This window comes from Ahaetulla prasina, chromosome 5 (genome assembly GCF_028640845.1).
Source record: "Ahaetulla prasina isolate Xishuangbanna chromosome 5, ASM2864084v1, whole genome shotgun sequence".
In the NCBI taxonomy this organism is placed as follows: Eukaryota; Metazoa; Chordata; class Lepidosauria; order Squamata; family Colubridae; genus Ahaetulla; species Ahaetulla prasina.
The window spans coordinates 80,469,196-80,491,730 of NC_080543.1; the positions used below are offsets into that span (position 1 = coordinate 80,469,196).

The 22,535-nt window shown below is 40.0% G+C and overlaps 1 protein-coding gene across 1 annotated transcript in view; it reads left to right on the forward strand.

Moving 5' to 3' along the window:
* The window catches only part of RPS6KA3 (ribosomal protein S6 kinase A3), a 179,149-nt gene extending 157,117 nt beyond the window's left edge, over positions 1–22,032 (forward strand). Inside the window, exons 19-22 of the mRNA XM_058185843.1 lie at positions 3,789–3,865; positions 4,933–5,050; positions 19,048–19,188; positions 20,147–22,032. Of these exons, the coding sequence (XP_058041826.1) occupies positions 3,789–3,865; positions 4,933–5,050; positions 19,048–19,188; positions 20,147–20,269 (459 nt within the window). The 3' untranslated portion in view covers positions 20,270–22,032. The remainder of the gene's footprint in view (positions 1–3,788; positions 3,866–4,932; positions 5,051–19,047; positions 19,189–20,146) is intronic.
* Positions 22,033–22,535: the final 503 nt, after the last annotated feature.

Genomic DNA, 22,535 nt, shown 5'->3' on the forward strand with positions numbered 1-22,535 from the left:
AAGATTGACTTCGCTATGAAGGGAACAGGCTCCCATCCCAGGAATCTCCGGATCCTATAGCTGTCCCCGTTCTCCACTCTGGCTCCAGGGACGAATTTGTTGGGCTGGGACTGGCATGATATCCCGGTGGTCTCTCTTCTGATCCCCTTTCAGGAATTGGATTAGACTGGCAACTCTTCCAGGAATCCAACTCCTTGGGCTGAATGCCTAGCCTTCGGGCCTCCTCTGCAGCCTCAATGGCACGCACCACTTCTTCAAAAGAAGAAAACCGGGTGTCGATAAATCCTTGAGTATCCGTCCCCACTGCCCCCTCTGTGGTCTCTTCTTTCTCCTCCATCTTCACTCCATCTTCACCACCCAAGGTTTTCGGTGGATGCTGGGGCCCAGCATCCCTGACGGCCCCTTTTGGGGTGCTACTATGCTTTAAAGGAGATTCAGATTAATATCAGCATTCCAGAAAAACCCCTCGCCAAGTAAAAATTCCGAAGCATGCATTTTTCAAAGTTCTTTTACTAGGATAGGTAAACTGGCACATCTGGGAAAATCCTAATCTGAGAGATCCGGGTTTTCCCTAAGTAAATCAAAAACCCCAAAACCCACCCCCTGACTCCTCTACCGATCACATGCTCCAATCGCCAACCGTCCCATCTTGAGACATCACTCTGAAATGGGCCATTTCCAGCCTCCAGGGGAGAGGGAGAGGCCATTTTTGCCCTCCCCAGGCTCCAGGAAAGCCTCTGGAGCCTGGGGAGGACAAAAACCAATCCAAACGGGCCATTTCCGGCCTCTGGGGGCTTCAGGTAGGCCTGCTAGGCCCAAAACAGGGCCCGGGGAGTCGTGCATGGGGGAGCGCAGGAGGGTCACATGCATGCGCGGTGGTGGTGGGAGCATTGAATTATGGATGTGGACACACACGTGCGTGACCCCCTCACGCTCCCCCCACTTTTGGCACGCAACGGCAAAAAGCTTAGCCATCACTGGCCTATGATGAAAAGTACACCATTCCTACTGTGAAACACGGAGGTGGATCGCTGATGTTTTGAAGATGTGTGACATACAAAAGGCACAGGACACTTGGTCAGAGTTGATGGCACGATGAATGCAGTATGTTATCAAAAGACTATTTGCATTCATCAGCCCAGAAGCTGCGCATGGGACATACTTGGACATTCCAACATGACAATGATCCTAAACACAAGGCCAGGTTGACCTGTTGTTGGCTTCAGCAGAATAAAGGGAAGGTTCTGGAGTGGCCATCTCAGTCTTCTGACCTCTATATCATTGAGGCACTCTGAAGAGCTCTCAAACATGCAGTTCATGCAAGACAGCCCAAGAATTTACAGGACCTGGAGGCTTTTTGTCAGGAAGAATGGGCAGCTTTACCATCTGAGAAGATAAAGAGCCTCATGCACACATACCACAAAAGTCTTCAAGGTGTCATTGATGTTAAAGGGGGCAATACACCATATTAAGAACTGGGGTATGTAAACTTTTGATCAGGGTCATTTGGGTAGTTTCTGTTGTCATTATGATTGAAAAAGAGTAAACACAGTTGATTGATAATAAATGGCTTCAGCCAAACACTGACCATGAGTGACAAAGGTTTTCGTGTTATCATTCATATTCTCTGAAAAATGGCCAGAAAATCATAAATTCTGCCAGGTTATGTAAACTTATGAGCAAAACTGTAATTTAGCAAAGGCTTATTCTGAGTCTAAAGATACTAGTAGATTCCATCCTGTACTTGGCTATATCCAGTATATCAACTAATAAACATTTTGTGATGCCTGATGATTTTTTGTAAATCCTGATGTAAATTATATGTGCTAAAATATTTTGCAACTATGTATTATGTAACTAGCATAATAAATACCTTAGTACAGTATTGGCGAACCTTTTCGGCAACAAGTGCCGAAACGGGAGTGTGCACACATACGGGGGAAGCACCGGAAATTGGAAATTGGCATGCATGCTCTTTGGGTTTCCAGCACTCCCTGTGCGCACAAAGACCAGCTAGTTGGCATGCATGTGCATGTCGGAACCTGGAAGAGCAATGAGTGAAGGTTGGCGTGCCTGGAGAAATGGCTTTGCGTGCCACTTGTGGCATGTGTGCCATAGGTTCGCCATCACAACCTTAGTATAATTTTTAGTATAAAACAGTGCTGGCAGTTTAACATTCTGAAAAAGATTCATAACTTACATCCAAAAGATTTATGATGACTCAGCAAAAGCCTTGTACCAGTCCTCTGAAAAGCCATCCAGGCCAGGAGTATTACATTTTGCAACAGCTGTTTAGAAACCAATAGTTCATGGAGCAATAGGAGAGCTTTCCACAAATCTGATTATTAAAAACTGAATATCCACCAGACTCAAGTTGACTGCTTCATATTGGTCCCCCTTAATTATACAAAGTACTATATATATTGGCTTATAGAAAAAGGAAAAAAATATTAATAACATCAGAAGCAAAAGACAATCTGACCATCCTTAGTGACAATTTCAGAATCTTACAATCTGTTTAACAAAATTTATGTTTGTGCAGAACCCTTTTTCTCACTTCCTTATAAAAACCTAAGTTATATACTGTAGATAATTCTCACTTAGTGGTTACTTAATCAGTGACTGTTTAAGGTTGGATGGTGCTGAACAATTGATACTTATGACCAATCCTCAAAGTTCCAGCCATCGCACCACCCCTGCAGTAACATGATGTTAATCTGGTAACTTGGCAACTGGCTTGCACTTATGATGGTTGCAGTGGTCCACAATCACATGATTGCCATTTGCCGCATTCACTGACAGGTTCCTACAAACAAAGTCAATGGGGAAGCCAGCAGGAAAGTTGTAATTACTCTGGCAAGTCTCCCTTTCCCAGGAGCAGCCACCTCTGAGCCTCGAATCTTTCACATATGCACCCTCTCCCACCTGATAGCAGTCACCTTCTGTGCTTAAAATTGCTTGTGGGTTCTGTTGCAGCCATCTGTGCCCCACCCGCCATCGGCCACCTCTCCACCAGGGGCATGAAATAATGCACCACTGCAGCTACCTGCATATCCCCCACCCACCCAGCACCAGCCACCTCTGAGCTGATTGTGTCATTGTTCACAGATGCCACAACAGTCACCTTCATACCCTCCCTCAGCTGACAGCCACTTAACTTCCTGCTGACCTGCAAGCCACTTGGTACCTCAACTTTCCTCACTGATTTTGATTATTCTTAATATGGGACTATTAAGCCTCATTGGCCAGGCCTCAAGGTTTATGGAACATTTCTATCTTTTCCATATTTTTAAAGAATTTGAGGCTGATGATCAATACATAAAGGAAACAAAAAAATTGGTTATGTGGCTTTCTATTTATCTTTGAATTACATGAGATGTAATTATTTGAACTAAATGGATTCCATGAGATGGAGCAACAACTGTGCAAATGAATTTCTCTAAACTATTTGTTGTTTTATTTTAATAGTGCTATACTGATTCCCAATAATTTATGTGAATTATTTATTTCACTCGTGGTTTTATTTCTTTTATAGTTCAGTGATTTTTAAACTCTCATTTTTACTGCAATAATAGAGTTTAAATTAATTTAATAATTCAAATATTGTTTATTAAAATATTCAATTATTAAATTAAATTATCCAATTTTTATTGGATAATTTATAATGGATACAGCAACTTCAGTTTCTCAGTGATTCTGTAGTAAAAGTAACATTTACAAAAGTAATATTTACAATTAAGAATAATTGCTTTTTCTTTATGGTTTAATTAATAACATGATTCTCATAGGTGTTAAAAAGGCAAGGGTATGATGTAGCATGCGACATATGGAGCCTTGGTGTCCTTCTATATACAATGTTGACTGGGTATGTTTGTATCAATTTACTTTGTCCTGTATCTATATATTGCTAAAAGTTTCATGTCTGCAACCTTTAACTGGGTTAAACCGTGTATCACAGGGCAAACCTTTTTGAGCCAAGATACCTCAATCAGCTAACATATAGAATACATGGATCCAAAATCCAGGATGCATAGCTTCAGTGGAATGGAAATTTGGCAAATTTCATAAAACATTTTATAATATAAAATTATCATAAAATTCAAGCATTTTATGATTTAATACAAAATGTCATGAAACATTTGTTGTGGTCATGTCCTGATGTTCAACAAGGGTTACTTTCAAGGCGGATATAGCTCTGAATAACTTTGAATTTTTAAGAACTTTTCAAGTTCATGAGAAGCTTGGAGAAAATATGCCTATTATTAATCATTTTCAAAGAGTTCACTTGTTATAGTTCAAATTGTACTACTTCCAAATCTGTTCGAGTACTAAAAACTTTTAGTATTGCTATATGTAATACATTACTTTCATTTCCTAATTCTTTTTGAAAAGCTTTTTGTTCACATTAGTAACCGGTAAGCAGTTACATAGTCTAATGAATAATTATTTTTGCAATTTATATTAATTACAAGTGGTCCTTGACTTACAATTCATTTAGTAACTGTTCAAAGTTACAACAGCATTGAAAAAAATGACATGACCATTTTTCACACTTATGACCATTGCAGCATAGTCACATGATCAAAATTCAGCCATTTGGCAACTCTCTCACTTTTATGACAGTTGCAGTGTCTCATGGTCATGTGATCACTTTCTGAGACCTTCTGACAAGCAAAGTCAATGGGGAAACCAGATTCACTTAATAACCGTGCTATTAACTTAACAACGGCATTGATTCACTTAAAAACTGTGGCAAGAAAGATCATAAAATGGAGCAAAACTCACTTAACAAATGTTTGAGCAACAGAAATGTTGGGCTCAATTATGGTTGTAAATCAAGGACTACCTATAAGAATTTAGTATGTCAATTCTGATAATGGAATTGAGCAGAACTTTAAAAAAATATATGTTAAAACTATTGTCTTTATTTAGTTATACACCCTTTGCAAATGGTCCTGATGATACTCCAGAAGAAATTTTGGCACGGATAGGTAGTGGGAAGTTTTCTCTCAGTGGTGGATACTGGAATTCTGTCTCAGAAACAGCAAAGGTATGTCAATCATTGTTCTTGAGAGCTCATTAGATAAGACAGAATATAAATCAATAAGTATTAATAATAGCAAGTTGCATCATGTTTTATGAGTGTGGTTTTGGGTTTTTTTTGTTTTGTGCCTTCAAGTCATTTTTAAAAAAATACTGTTATTTATATCATATTAAAAAAGAAATTGGACATGGTGCGACCATCCTGGTGTTATCTTCACTATACACACTAAAGTATAACACAAGTATTTTATATGCTAAACATACCTTACTAATTATATACACATATTTGACCCCCTATACACTCTTATATTTACATATATATCATCTTTTGGTCTACACATCTTAGTTATTTCCTGTTCCGACTTCCATTTCTCAAATCCAACCATTGGTCTATTCCAAATCTCATAGTATTCTGTCTCTCCTTTGTTTTTTACTAGCGTCAATCTATTACATTCTGCACAGTCTAATATTTTCTTTATTATCTCCCTTTCTAGAGGTATATTCTCATTTTTCCATTGTTGGGTGTATATCATTCTCACTACCGTTATGATATGTTAACCCTTTACAGTATTTTTTTTTTATTTCTTTTTGTCACAACAGTATGCACAAACAATTGTCATAGATAGAACAACATATTTTGAAGAAAATATATACATATATTTAAAAAATATGTATCAGCTATATCAAATTGATATGATAAAGGGACAGGAACGGTAGGCACTTTTGTGCTCTTATGCACGCCCCTTATAGTCCTCTTAGGAATGGGGTGAGGTCAATAGTAGACAGTTTTTGGCTGAAGATTTTGGGATTTTGAGTAGAGACTATGGAGTCAGGTAATGAGTTCCAAGCATTAACAACTCTGTTACAGAAGTCATATTTTCTGCAATCAAGTTTGAAGCGGTTGACATTAAGCTTGAATCTATTTTTTGCTCTTGTAATTTGCGATTGAAGCTGAAGTAGTCTTTTATAGGAAGGATATTGCAATAGATGATTTTGTGTGTTAAACACAGGTCATGTCGAAATCGACGGAGTTGTAAATTTTTTAATCCCAGGATTTCAAGTCTGTTGGTATAAGGTATTTTGTTGATCTGTTATGATTTCTATGATTTCTGTTATGATTTCTGTTAATCTGTTATGATTTCTAATAAAAATATTTCTGGTTTGAATTCCAATCTTTGTCCAATCATTTTTTTTAGCCACTTCTGAATCTTTCACTAGTACTCTTTTATTTTTCTACATGTCCACCACATATGGTAGTAGGTGCCACGTGATTGGTCACATTTCCAGCATATCGGTGATAAATTTCTATACATTTTGGCTGATCTTGCTGGTGGTAAATACCACCTATAGAATATTTCGTTTTCCTTCTATGATGTGGCCAGGGTTAATTTCCTATTCCTTTCCCACAATTTTCCCCACTTTTCAAGTTCAGTATTATACCCAAAAATTTTTGCCCATACCATTATTGCCTCTTTAACTTGCTCTTCCTCCATTTTATAATCTAATAAGTATTTATACATTGCTTTAATCATTTTCTCATCTGTCCCCAATAGAAATTTGTCTAATATTTTAAATCTCTATTAATACTCCATGCTTTCACATCTTTCATATAGCATGATTGAATTTGTAAATATGCCCACCATTCCAATTCTACCACTTGTTCTTTTAATTGTAGTCTCGTTTTTAGTCCCCCTTTTTCATCTAGAATATCCTTGTAGCAATTTTTCCCCAATTGATAAGATTCGGATGAACCAATGCTTTAGAGTGGAGAGCCAGATTGGTATTTTCATATAGTTTTGTTTTTTTTATTTTATTCCATACTCCCAATAGGGACTCGTATATAGTGTCTTTGGAAGTTTTGGTGTGCCACTTGTCTTCCATATCAGAGGAATGCATGCCACCCTGCTTGAATATCATGATGATCTAGCATTAAATCTCTTGTACCTTAAAGTTATCCATTCTTTCACCCAGGTGATCTTTGCTGCGTGATAATATAATTCCTAGTCAGGCAAACCAAACTTCTTGACTTCTTCCCTTGCCATATAAATTTTGATACTATTTTATCAAAATATTTTTCTCTAATTTTAAAATAGTTTTGAAATAGGAAGAGTAGTTTGGGCAGAACATTCATTTTTATTGAGGCTGTTCTGCCCATAAGGTAGAGTTGAATGGTCTTCCATATCTCCAGATCTGCCTTTATTTGATTTATTAATTTAATATAATTGTCCTCCTTAATTGATGTACACCTTGCCGTCAGGTAAATCCCTAGGTACTTCACCTTCTTCGCTAATTGAATATTTATTCCCTTAGTCAAATCATCTTTCTGTTTATTTGTCATCTTCTTGGCTATCATTTTAGTTTTCTCCTCATTTACTTTTAGTCTGGCTACTTCTCTGTATTCCTCCAACACCTCCATAAGTCTCAGGCCTGATGTCAGTGGCTAAGTCATCTGCAAAAGCTTACAATTTATAACTCTCTCTTTTAATTTCCAATCCTTTGATCTGTGTATCTGTTCAAATTATTCTCATTGATACTTCCAAAGTCAGTATAAATAACAACGGTGATAGCAAACATCTTTGTCTTGTGACTTTCTGAATCCTAAGGTTTTGTGTCGCCTCTCCATTCACTATTACTCTGGCCTTCTGTTTAGAATATATTGCCGTAAACGTGTTTATAAATTTATCACCAAAATCCATGTGTCTTAGTTGTTGTAACATAAAATTCCATTTAACATTATCAAAGGCTTTTTGGGCATCTAGAAACATCAATACCACCTGTATCTCACCATGACTTTCATAATATTCTAACGTGTCTAATCTTATTCTCATGTTGTTCCTTATTTGCCTTTTTGGCAAAAAAACCATTTTGGTCCACATGTATAAATTCTAGAAACCTTTTCAATCTTTTCGCTATTATTGACATAAATATTTTATAATCTGTGTTCAACAGCGAGATAGGCCTATAGTTTTTAATTAATGTTAAATCAGCATCTTCTTTCAGGATCAACGTAATATTCGCTTCTATCTATGATGGTGGTATCTTCGCTTCATTTAGAACTGCATTATATACTTCCAGTAATATTTACCCCAATGTATCTTGTAGTTCTTTGTACATTTCTGTTGGTAACCCATCCAGGCCTGGTGTTTTGTTGTTCTTTTTTTTTTTTTTTTGGTTGTCTCTAATAATTCTGGCATCCTTATTTCTTCTTTTAACATGTTTCTTGTTTCTTCTGGAACTTTGGGCAGCAAGGCTTTCTTTAGACATTGTATTGCTTTGTCTTCTGAATAGCTTTCTTTATCCCCATACAGTTTCTTTTTTTTTTTTTCCTATTCAAAAAGTTTTACAAAAAAAATCTTCCCCCCAACCCCCCTCCCTTCACTAATCCCCTCCCCCCTCCCCCCTGTCTTCCCGGAACAAGCACAAGGTATAGTTAAAAATAAAACAAACATATGCTAAGAAAATTTTTCCCCAAAACTATTATACCAATTTTCCCTCTCTAGCTCTGACTTCCTTCTAACATAACCAAAATCCTTCAAAAAAAATTAACAATTAACAGTAATAAGATATGTAAAGCAATAGAACAAATTAATCCTAAAGTATTTAAAACCAGCTAAAGCATAAAAATCCAATCCCATTCAGAGAATATCTCCCTTATAGCTTCTATGACCTTATAATTTTCCCCCCAGGTCTTTCTTACATAAGATCGTTTGAGAATATTCTATTTAAAATTCAGTACAACGCATTATAAAATTTCAATACAGAAAATTACAATATCTATTCAACTTTAGTCCTTCCTCGTCAAAATCCAGTATAAATCCAAATATCTAGTCTTTTATGATAGATACAAAACATATAATCAACCCATTTCTTCCAGATCTTCCTCACATATTGTCTTTCAGGGACACTAATATTTTTGTCTGTTAATATTTCAAAACAACCTTGTTTCAAGGATAATACTTTTGTCTCTTGCCATTTTTTTTGATGCATTAATCTCTGTCTTTCCTTCATTACTCCTTTTGAAAAGTCAATCCCAATATTTCCTAGTAGTTCCTTATGTCCAAGAATCCACAAATTACTGCCGTGTATTTCATCAGTCCAAAAAGAGAACTCTTGGAAAGCATTAACCCTGTGAGTTTTTTCGGTTCAGGAGACAGCCTCCTGTAGCACAAATTCAGGCATTTCATCCAAACTATTTAAAGAAAACTTCTTTACATCAACTTGTTTATTCACGATCATATCTTCATATTTATCCACTTTTGTTTGTATCTCCTCCATTCCATTTTCCAAGTCCTGATTACACTGGTTAATTTCCTCCAAGCTCTCATCCAAAACGTCCCCATTTTTTATCAATTCGTATTTTTGAATAATTATATACATTCTTTCTGTGTAATCCTGTATAAAGTTACGAATCCTTTCTTCTGAAAGAACCTTCATGGCAAAGTTCTTGCTGAGAATCCCCTTATGAAATACTTAACGTAATATAATCAACAATCCACAGTCCAACACAATAAGATAAAATCTCCATTCCGTTTCGATTTCGCAGCAAGGCTCCTTTCCTTTCCCTTCCCTTTATCGCTCTACTTTCAGTTGCTCTCAAACGCCATTTTAAACAATTAAAGGAAGGGGGGGGAAATTTCTCTTTTTAAAGAAGGTGGAAGTCAGAAAGTCAAAAATACTTGCAAACCAATAATTGTTCACTCATGCTTCTTCCGTCTGCTTATAGAAATCCACAAAAAGAAATCAATTGTTAGCAGAAGTGGACACCTTCCTCTTTTCCTGCTGTTGCAGGAGAAGCGCTGGATAATGGAGTGTAGAAGGAATTCAAAGGGATTCGACCGTTCGAGACTTTGAATAACAAAAACAAAGCCCCTAGGGGAATCTACCACTCTCCCCCCCTGCTCTTTCTCTCTCTTTCAACCAGAGAGGGAAATTGAAGCCGGGAACAGCTGTTCATTGCTGTTTTCACCGGCTTTTACCATATCCAGTGCGGAGTGCCATAAATTAGCACCCAGCGAGAAAGGTGGCGCCAAGCGGAAGTCCCCCATACAGTTTCTTATAGAACTCCTGAGCTATATTTCTTCCCCTCATTCTGATAACATATCTCTCCTTCATTTTGCAATTTACTAATCCACCTTTTTTCCTTCTGCTTCTTCAATTTATATGCTAACCACCTCCCTGGTTTATTTGCATTCTCAAAGAAATTTTGATTTATTTTCTTTATATGTTGCACCAACTCTTCCTTCTCAAGAATATTCACTTTGTTTAATTAAGTCTATTTGTTGTTTTAGCTCTCTTTGTTGAAGTTCCCTTTGCAACTCTGCCTCAACTCTTCTATGTTCTTCTTCTAGGTGTTTCTGTCACTGTTTCTTCTTTGTTTTTGTTTGCCGTGTATATAGCACAGCATGATATAGCAACTCCCCTCATGTATGCCTTCACTGTTTCCCATAGGTTTTGTAAGAATGTATCTTCTTTCTTGTCTTCTTTAAAGAAAAGGCCAATTTGCTTCTCCTGTACACTGCTTAGAGAGTCCAAAGCAATGGGTTGTTAACTTCAGCTGATTGGCTAGAGACTGAGTTGAATTTGTTTAAACACGCCTCCTCTTCCTGCTTAGCTCCAGTTTATTAACTCAGTCGGCCATAGAGAGACTACCTTCTTTAGCTCCATTGCTTTGACTCTTCAATCAGCGTATTTGGACCTTAAATTAAAAGAAAAAAATTCTCAAACCTCTCCAAACAAAACCCCCAAAAAACAAAAAACCCTTTGCTTTATTATTCCTTGCTGCTGGGAGTCTGAAATGAGCTGAGCTGCTAGAGCAACGGCAGCCATTTTTTTTTTTTTTTGGTCATTTTGCTGAATCCAAGCCTCGCAGGATCGTCCGGACTGCCTGGGACATTGCTTGACCTTCAAAATCGTGAGTTGCAGCCAGCGGAGCGCAGGAGAAGCTGTGGTGTCGGCTTCGCGCTTGCAGGGGTGGAGAAAGATCCGTGTTGTCGGATGCAAGCTCCCCCTGCTAATGCTGCGGTGACTAGGTGCCTGAGAATCAGTGGTGTCTGCTTCGCGCCATAAATTTGGGGACCCCCCCCCTTGCACCCTTCCACGCAGCTCAAAGGCACTTTTCAAGCCGTGGTGTCGGCTTGGTGCTAATCAGCCCTTTTCCTCTCATCGCATTCCAGGATTATTGAATCGGGCCTATAGTGACTTGAAAAGTTATTTGAGGCTTCCACTGACTCCAGGCCTCTATTCCAAGATGGCTGACCGCAGCAGGTCTTCTTCCCAGGCTTCTTCCTCACCCTCCCAGGGACACCATTCCAATGTGGCCCCAGCCCCTCATAGAAGCAGATCCAAATCTAGGGTACCTTCTACCAGATCCAAATCTTCTCTGATCATACCTCTGCTGCTGCAGAAAGGGATGCCTTAAGAAGGCAGCGTGCCCTGGATAGGCAATTTGATAAGGCCAAACAAAAATTAGCAGAGGATTGCAGGGAAGATCCTGTCCCCCCAGTGGGCATCAGAGACTCTACCTCTCCTCAGCAGACTGAAGCTTCTCATCAGCCCCTGTTAAACCAACCTGGATGGTCCCCCACTCTCCCAAGTGGTTCAGGAGAAAACCAGGAGACAGTCACTGAAGTATTTGGGGACACTTCCAGACCCATGCCAGAATCACCTCATCAGGCACCTTCTGCCACTTTTACCCCCACAGCAGCGGGGACCCTTCAGAGAGAGGACAGCAATCCTAGTATTCCTCAGGACATACACCATCTTATTATTCAAACTATTTCTCAAGGTATTGATTCAGCCTTTACTCAGAGAGGTTTTCCAGCCCCTTTTCCAACTGGATCTTCAGGCCAGAGATCCCACTCTGAAAGCCATCACACCAGACAACGCGTTCAACGCACACGTTCTCCCACCCCTTCCCACCACAGTGAGGATTCCTTTTTTGGGGGGAAAAGAAGACATGGCAGATTTTAACTTATCAGAGGATGAGGAATCTGCCCCAGACAAGCCTGCCCCCAATGGGCTTTTTCGCCATAACTTTTTTATACCTTATTACACAAGGCCAAAATCACAGCCAACATGGGGGTTGCTTCACACCAATTGGAAGGTGTTTCAGATACATCTGACCCCACCAAATTCCTTTTCACTGAACCAGTTTCAGAGCAACGGGTAATTCCATCACCTAAGCTCTTCTTAGACATCATTCAGCGTCAATGGGGTCACCCAGGTACCATTCCCACCCCTAGTGGTTCAGACAAGAAAATGTACACAACAGATCAGGAGCTCGAGGACCTTCTTAAGGTTCCAACCATAGATACCCCCGTAGCCACCTTGGCCGCCTCCCGGGTTTCAATCCCCGGCTTACCAACGATCCTTCCAGTCGCCCCCCGATAGAGCACCTGACAGACAGTCTTTCCGAGACAGGTCCAGATAACCACAGGCCAGACGCCCCTTCCGTGGATCCGGTTTCCGGCCTTATCGCAGAAACATATGACTATACCGATCAGGATCCCATCGGCGGTCGCGTCGCCAAATTCGCTTCCATTTGGCACAACACGACCACTGACGCTTGGGTGCTCCAGACACTCACACTAGGCCTAACTCTCAAATTCAACTCCGAACCCCCAAGGAGGTTCATCCAGTGCTCCATTCCCAAGGAGTCCACCAAAAGGGCTCAAATGGAAGCAGAGATTCAGCACCTGCTGTCCATCAGGGCCATAAAACGGGTACCCCTACCTCATCAGGGGACCGGCTTCTATTCCATTCTATTCTTAGTAGAGTAGAAATCAGGAGGGAGCAGAGCCATCCTGGACCTAAAACAACTAAATTTGCACATCAAGTATCGCAGATTCAAGATGCACTCCCTCAGTTCAATTTTGGGAAGCATCAGAAAGGGAGATTATCTAACATCCATCGACCTCAAAGAGGCCTATTTACATGTGCCCATCAGACACTTTCTCAGGTTCAGCTATGCAGGGGCCCATTTTCAATACAGGGCTCTTCCCTTTGGCCTCTCATCTGCTCCTCGCACCTTCACCAAGATTCTGGATGCAGTGGCGGCCCACCTACGGTCAATTCCCATCCGAATACAGTGTTACCTGGACGATATATTAATCCAGTCATTTTCCTTCCAACAGGCACTACTGGACTAACAGGTAACGATTCAAACCCTACAGGGTCATGGATTCTCTGTGAACAGAGAAAAGAGCCATCTGGTGCCATCACTCAACATAGTCCATCTGGGGGCGAGAATCAACACCAGATCTTGCCAGGTGTTCCTCTCTTGAGACCGTTTCAACAACATCAGAGACACGATAAAGAAGGTAAGGGCACTCAGACGGGTCCCACTATCGTTGGTATCCCAGTTACTGGGAAAGATGGTGTCTTGTCTTGCAATCGTTCCCTGGGCATGCCTCCACTCACGACCCTTACAATGGTTACTTCTGCCAAACCAAAGGGAAGGCACCAGTCATACAGAAACCAGGATCCTCCTGCCCCCAAAGGTCAGGAAATCCCTGCAGTGGTGGATGTCCCCAGACCTAGCAAAAGGCTGCTCGTTTCTGGAACATCACCGCCTCTTCCTTACCACGGACGCAAGTCTCTACGGCTGGGGTGCTCATCTCCTAGATCAGATGACCCAGGGTCGCTGGACTCCCAACGACCTCAAAAACAACATAAATTGGTTGGAACTGAGGGAAGCCCATCTGGCTCTAAGACACTTCCGAGCACAGTTAGCGGGCCATCATGTGTTGTTATTGACGGACAACATAAACACAAAGGTTCATGTAAACCGTCAGGGGGGAACCCACTCTCGCCTCCTGATGAACGAGGCAGCAGCAATGGGCCTGTGGGCAGAAAGGCATTTTCTATCACTACAGGCAGCACACATATCCGGAGTCGCCAACACATAAGCGGAGCAGGACCACCATCGACCAATCAGAGTGGCAACTAAATCCGGATCTGTTTCTTTCCATCACGAACAAATTCGGCCTGCCCATAATAGATCTTTATGTCAGCCTGACCAACAACCAACTGCCCAGATTCTTCTCCAGGTTCCACACCCCAGGAGCAGAAGGAACAGATGCCCTATGATGTCAGTGGCCCCAGGGTCTTCTTTACACCTTACCTCTGACCCCTCTTCTGCCAAGGGTCATTCAGAAGATCTTGGAACAGAAGGCGGAGGTCCTCCTCATAGCCCCTTACTGGCCTCATCGGAGTTGGTTTGCGAATCTGATGAGCCTATCCATCACTCCACATTGGCGAATTCCACCAGATCAGATTTCACTACGCCAAGGAGCCATTCTTCATCCAGAGCCTCAATGTTATCAACTAGCCGCCTGGCACTTGACCGGGAGATCCTAAGGAAGGAAAAGCATTCTGTGGGGGTCATCTCCACCCTCCTGGCTTCTAGACGCCCATCCACAATGCACATTTATGAGGCCACGTGGTCATCCTTCCACCGCTGGTGTCTTAGACATCAAATAGTCCCCACTTCTGCTTCTATTCAGCAGATCCTGCAATTCCTCCAGGACGGATTGGACAAAGGCTTGGTCACCAACACTATCTGTCGGCAGGTTACAGCTCTTGCCACTGTCCTGTTCTGTGACGGGACCTCCACACTTTCTCAACATCCCCGTATCCGCCGTTTCTTAAGGGGAGCCTACAATCTGCGTCCCCCTCTGGTCCACAGGTATCCGACCTGGGATCTAACCCTGGTCCTTCAGATGCTTACTTCATCCCCTTTCGAACCCTTGAGCTCCTCCAGCCTCAAGCTCTTAACCTTTAAAGTAGCTTTTCTCATAGCCATAACCTCTGCCCGCAGGATCTCCGAAATGGCTGCTCTATCAGTCAGGAAGGACTTATGCCCTAACAGAGTCATTCTCCGTTTAGACCCTACATTCCTTCCAAAAATAAACACGTAGTTCCATAGGTCTCAGGAGGTCATCTTGCCGGACTTCTGCCCTCATCCCAAACATCCTTCAGAGCGTCGATGGCACACGTTGGATGTACGTAGGGCCTTACGTATCTACCTCGACAGAACAGCTCCGTTTAGGAAGACAGAATCCTTGTTTGTTTCATTTCAACCAACGGTTCTGGGCACCAAAGTATCTCCATCCACCATAGGCAGGTGGATAAAAGCCTGTATTTCCATGGCCTACAACCAGCAGAAACACCATCTTTCAGGCCGCATCACGGCTCATTCCACCCGCAGTGCAGCTACCACAGCCGCCTGGGCCACTCAAGCCTCTATCTTGGACATCTGCAGAGCGGTCACATGGACCTCTCCCTCATCCTTTATCAAAAACTACAAGATGGACCAATTTGCCTCAGCCGAGGCCTCTTTCGGACGGAGGGTCCTGCAGCGAGTTCTTCCTGCCGCTGACAATTTGGATTCCTCTGTTCCCCACCCTAGGGATATTTAGCTTGGGTATATCCCATTGCTTTGGACTCTCTAAGCAGCGTACAGGAGAAGGAACATTGGTTTACCTGAAGGCATACCCGCCCTATGTTTCTTTATTGTTTTCTTTGTTCTATGCAGGGGTCTGGAGGTTCTTGGTTCGTTTCCAGTTCCCAATTGAGTTCGTCTTCTCAAGTACCGGTTCTTCGTTAATAAACTGGAGCTAAGCAGGAAGAGGAGGCGTGTTTAAACAAATTCAACTTAGTCTCTGGCCAATCAGCTGAAGTTAACAACCCATTGCTTTGGACTCTCACGCAGCGTACATAGAAGGAACCTTCAAGTAAACCAATGTTCCTTTTCCATTGTTAATCTAAATTTTTCCTCCTTTAGAATTGACCTATTTAAGGTCCATCTTACAGGGTTTTTTTGCCCTTTCCAACTAACCCTTCTTGGGTTGTGGTCTGCCCAAATGTTTGTATATTATTTCATTCACTTCTGTGTTTAATTACATCGACATCCATACCATGTTGATTCTAGACCAGGATTGGTGCCTATTGGAATAATATATATATTGACTCTTCCCCTGGTTTCTCTCTCTCCAAATATCCTGGATGTTTACCCTGTTTCCCGCAAAATAAGACTTCCCCTGATAATGATATTAATACAGGTGAGAATGGTAGCATTAATATTAATAAATACAATTTTGATATAATTGATAATACTTACAATATAATCACAATAATATAATAATAGTTATGGTATTACTACTGGTGATAACAGTGATATTGATAGTAACACCCAAGGTTCCAGTGATTTCCAGCAAGCTAGCAATCTATTATAGTTCAGTTCTGTTCAGTTCAGCTACATTTCAACCTTGCCCTTCTGTTGCGTTTAAGTCTTCACCAGAGGTCTTTTTTTATTTCATCATGTATCTTTATCCACTAGAACCTCAAGTAGATCATTTGCTGTTGTATATAACCCCTATTCGCCACCACTACAAGGTTATAAGATGTCACATTGCCAGGCTCCCAGATACCCACAATACAGCAAACCTAACTTAGTGTCACTCAGAGGAACTTTCTCTCTTTAATTTTTCCAACTTACAGGTATATATCTTCTTTTGTCCAGTAGATGTCTCCTTTGAGCCTTGTTTCAGTTCTAAAACAAAAAGTGCCTTATCAGAATCCGGGGGAGAGTAGCACAGCCATTTTATCTCCCACGTTTGTCAAATCTTCTCCAACTTTCAAACTATCCAACTTTTCCTGTACAGTCCCATGAAAATCTCCCAATCCAGATCCACTTTGTTTAATTAGCAACCACTATCCCTCTCCGTCTATCTTCTATCCTTGTGGGTCTTAGAAAAAAGCCCCACAATCTCCTTCGCCACTACTATCATGGGGGGGGGCAAACATCCCCCCCTCCTTCTAATAAGAGCCCCTTCTTTTCCTCAGTCAGCTAGGGGTTTCACTCAGCTTCTTCTCCCTGCCATTCCACTCACTCTTTGGAAGTCAGAATTGATTTCAGCCAGTTCCGGTCCACCTGTTGTGTCCCAGGCCCAAATAGGTAGTAAGAAACTCAGTCTGTGAAAAAAGAAACAAACTTTATTCGAACAGCTGAGAATTACTTCATTCCCAGCGTCGTTCAACTCAAATTAAAACAAATGCCTCCCAACACAAATTCCTCAGTTATCTCACAAATCTAAGTCCAATTAGGCAAACTGCCAAAGGCCCTTCCTGGCAAATGTTCAGAAATCACAAAAATAAAGACGTAGACGAAACAGAAGACGAAGCAGTAAACGCAGCTACCAACGTTGTTTTCCGGCAAAGCAAAGCTCAAACGCCGGTGCTGGTCTGTTTTAAGCCTTATGGGAGGGCCCAATCATCTCTTGGCCCTACTCCTGAGTTGTCCTTTTTGCTTAAGCTGCTCTTGCCTTCTGGCAGCTCTTCTCATGCGTGCATTAGGAACAGGCTCCTCCTGTTCCTCTGCCTCACTACTGTCAGTCTCTGGAGGCTCTGGAGTCTGCACCTCACTTCCTGATGGCCCTGGCCTCACCTCAGCCTCATCACTGTCCAACTCCGTTGCCAGCTCCGTAGGCTGCTGACGGACCACAATACCACCGACATTCCACTTCACCACCGCTTTCCTCGTTTGGCTGTCAGCTCTGCGGTTCAGCCATTACAGGCCGTTTTCTTCCCTGTCTGCTCTCATCGAAGATTCCACCGCCTTCCAACATGGACCGCCACCTGAACTTGATCGGTCACCTTCCTCCCAAGTCACTCCTCCAGGGCTTTGAGGAGCCCGCAAGATGGCTGGAAATCGATTGTGCTTCATGGAGCACCCGTTCACACACCCTTTCGGGCTGACAGCTAGCCCCGCCTCTGTCTTCAAGTCATCGTTGATTGCCTGGCAACTAGTCCATGGAAAGATTTTGGAAGTGGTTTGCCATTGTTTCTTCCTAGAGCTGAGAGTCAGCTGCTGGTTTTTTGTGTAAGGCAGGTCTAGAACTCATAGTCTTGGAGTTTCTATATAGAATTTTTTATTGACCAAGTGGAATTGGACACACAAGGAACTTGTCTCCAGTGCCTAAGTTCTTAGTGTACATACAAACAACAAACTGATAGGTCACAGATAAAAAAAAATCATAGTTACAATCATTAATCCTAAAATACAATAAATGATAAATCGCAAGATACCAAAAAGAGAAGATAGTAGGAAAGATGAGAAATGAGAAGATAAGAAAGATGAGAAAATGAGAAGGATAATAGCAATTACAGCCTACTACATGGATAAATATTGTTAAGCCTAAAACAGTGCTGTGGGAATTAAGTGTTCAGCGGAGTGATGGCATGGGGGAACAAACTATATTTGCCTATAGTTGTTTTTGCTTGCAGTGGCCTATAGAGGCATCCTGAGGAGAGAAGTTGAAACACTTTATGTCCAGGATGTGAGGGATCAGTAGATATTTTAGATATCTAAATTTTGGTATATATCTGATGGGTCTATAGATAGATATACCAGTACTTTAGTCACTACACCAAATTGGCTCTACAGTATAATGAAATAATTAGACTATTTTTTAGGAATAAAGCTCAACAGTTTATAAAGCATTCTCCTGATATTAGTGATTGAAGTAATTTGCTTTTTGTATGTGGAGGGGAAGGGATGCCACAAAAATTGCCATTTTTAATCCCATGTTCAGTATTTGGTTCTTTGATTTCCTGTTTCCTTTTTTTTATATCCCTTATCTTCATTTATGTAATTAAGTATAATACCTTATCAGGGCATTTTTTAAAATAATATTATTATTATTAAAGCTTTATAAGCACATAAAAACAAACTAATAAAGTTTAAGCTGTAAAGAAAGAAAGAAAGAAACAAAAACATAGAAAGAAATAATTGGAAAGGAAAAAATAGAAACTTCTGGGGTTTTTTTTGCAGCAAATATACTGTAAGTACATTACAAAATTATCTCATACTATGATTGCAAAAAAATCCCTTCATCTAAGGGCTGAGGAATCCTTTCTAATCTGAAATGTTGTTTAATATATCTGAATCAAATCCATCATTTTATTATTTTATAAAATTTGTGCAATTTAACTAATTGTTTACAGGACTTAGTTTCAAAAATGCTCCATGTTGACCCTCATCAGAGACTGACTGCTGCTCAAGTTCTAAGGCACCCATGGATAGTTCACTGCGATCAGTTGCCTCAGTACCAACTCAACAGGCAAGATGCTCCACATCTTGTGAAGGTAACAAAAAAACAAAAACAACCCTAAGCATATATTCCTTAGAGTAGGCCTTTATGGCACACCAGTGGCATATATCAGGCAACATTTTATCAGAACTGATATGTCCTTCTGGTCATCTAGAGGATGCCTGCTAAGAAAAACATGGAAGTGGATAAGATGGCAGGCTTCTCTGCAGTAGCCCCCATTCTGTGGAACTTTTTTCCAGAGGAAGACAGACCCTGTTGTGTTAGTTTTCTGGAAACAAAACTGCTTTATTTCAGTATGTTTTGGTCTCAGTTAATGACTACATGGTAGTACCAATTAAAGAATTCATTTGCAATTTGCAAACATTTCTTTTGTATAATCCTTTGTGATTGGAGAGAGCTATAAAAGTAGTTAAAATGAATAAACATTCTGTTTGCTATATTTTAATCTGCAGTTTGCCCCCCCTTATTTTTTCCATTACAGGAGGCCCTCATTTAATAACCATTTGTTCAGTGACTATCTGAACTAGCAACAGTGTTGAATGAGTTGCACTTACAATTGGTTCTTGAAATTCTGACCTTTTCAGCACCTCTTGACCGTGTGATTGTGATCTGAGCACTCAGCAACCAGCCTGTATCTCTGAACATCATGGTATCCCACGGTTACTTGATTGCAATTTGTAACCTGCAGCACTGGTTCCCCACAAGCAAAGTCAGTAGGGAAGCTGACAGGAAGTAGGAAATTATGATCATGTTAGATTTTCACTTCAAAACCCGTGCTGCATCATTGGGCAATGTTAACACACATTCCTGCCTACATGGATATGAGGTGCAAAACAGAAAGGCAGAGTCATATTGCACTGTAGATTAAGATAAATAATGTTTGTGTCTTTTAAATATTAAAATTCTACATTATTAAATTCTACTGTTTGTTTAAACTCTGAAATGTGGTCATTTAACCTAGGATTGACAATTTTAAAAATCTTTATTCCTAGGGTGCCATGGCAGCTACATACTCAGCATTGAATCGCAATCAGTCCCCAGTTTTAGAGCCAGTGGGTCGCTCTACGCTTGCTCAAAGAAGAGGAGTAAAAAAAATTACCTCAACTGCTCTGTGAAATGACCTCATGTAAAAAATATATGGTACCACAATGAGTTGATAGCACAAATTATGGCAACCCATAGCACATACCCCAATTACCTGAAAGCACACTCTTCCAGCTGGTACTGTTATGCTGCTGCTCCTGCTTTCATCTTTTGAAAACTGTTAAAGACAAAACATTTTCCTTCAAGTGGAGAAAAAAGCGGAATCAGTAGGAAAAAAACTATTAATGGAAATAATTATGAACACCTCTTATTTTACAATAGATACACTGAAAAAAGCACTCTGCACCATATAGCATTATTTTTATAGGGAATCTTTTTCCTCCCTTTAAAATAATTATTTGATACATGTAAGGTGGACAGTTTATGTTAAGCACTTACCTTAAAATACGTTTATATTAGCACTGTAATTTGTGCCATCTAGTGTTTTATATGTTTTGTATATTTTTCCTAACAATACACTTACGTACTGTTTCCTTCTCTTTAGATTAATTGATTTGACAATTAAATCTGATTAAAATGTTAATCAGTATGATTGGACATCTCTAAAACAGCTTGACTGTTAAACAGCTATTGAATGTAATTCTGTGAATGTGTATTTCCTTGCTTGGATTTTCCCATGGACACATAATTAGAAATCTTGGGAATTGTTAAAGCATTTAATGGTATAAATGGTATCTTTTAATCACATATGTGGTTTGCTATGTATGAAAGCAAAAAGGGTCTACATATCGTCATGATGAGTGTCTTTTTGTGAACCTCAGAAACTATGGCTAAATAGTTTAACTTTGGTTCAGCTGATGTTAATTATGACTGGTTTTTCTTTGTTGCTTAAGCAGCAATAGTATTTATTGCACAGTACTGATCAGAAAATGGAGAGGGCAGAAATGTAATCTTTAAGCTGAAATAGTGCATTCTCCTATAATAATGTTAAAGTAGTGGCCAAAAGTGTGGAAACCTTTTGAGAAAAATGTATTTTTGAGGTTTGATGGCTAATAACAGCACTTTTTTTGGAATTTCAGGATAATCATTCCACTGCTGGAATGGCCTGGAAATAGCCCAGACCTTAACCCAATTGAAAATCTAGGGAGCCAACTAAAGAAACTTGTTAGTCAGAAGCAACCCAGCAATAAAACCCAGTTAAAAGAAGCAATCATTCAATCTTGGTTTCACATTATAACAGTGGAAGAACTAAAAGATTTGGTTCACTCCATGGGAAGACATTGTGAGGCTGTAATTCATGCTAAAGGTTACCTAACTAAGTATTAACTGACATGGTGATAATTTTTGTATACAGTATCTCATTTTTTCTGTGGTGATAATTTTTGTATATCTCGTTTTTTGTATGTTTCACTTTTTTTCTTTATAACTGCTATTCTACAGTAATAGCAAATCCTTCATAAAAGTTATTGCATTACATTCTTGATTAAATTATCTTTCCATTGATATATAATTTTATGGTACTACTCTAAAAAAGTGGTGTTATTAGCTAGTTTTAGAAAATATACTTTTCCCAAAAGGTTTCCACAATTTTGGTCACTATTGTAGATCATTTTTGTGGCCAAAAATTAACAGCAGGTCTGTTATACTTGGGCCACTATAGACAAAAGCAGCATTGAGTACAAATTGAATGGAATGTGTCCCAGTGTCTTCAACTGATTCTAGTGGCTCTGCCTTCAAAGTTTGGCATATTCATAGATTACAATCTTGAAGAATGCTGTATAATCAGATGCTAAGGTTGCAATCCTAAACAAACATACTAAACATAATGGCACTACTTCTGAGGTTGTTTTTATCATTTTCATGGGGAATGGGGAAAACTTTCACCTCTTCAAATTGTTTTGGGATCAGATATGTGAGATAATGAACTTTTATGTATTGCAATATATTGTATGCTGAAGAAATGAAGAATTTTGGGTGGTTTATCAGAATTCTGCCAAAGAAATTACTCTTTATACAGTAGTAATATTTCTTTATTGTCTTGCATTTTGCCAGTAAGTTAGTCTCAGATCATTGTGGTAGATAAGCAAAGTAGAAAATGAAATATATCTTTTTTTTCTATCAAATGTTCATGATCTCTTTAATCACTGGGTCCTATAGTTCGTCTGTCTTTCTTTTAGTTAATATTAATTTGTAGCACTTTCCAGGGTTTCATCTCATGTTTCTGCCTTACAAACTCATGCACCTGTTTCAGGTTACCAGTTTTATTTGTACTGTAATTTAAAATCCTTTTCACACACTAGTTCTTAAATGAGTCTTTGCTTATATAGATGCTGCTAA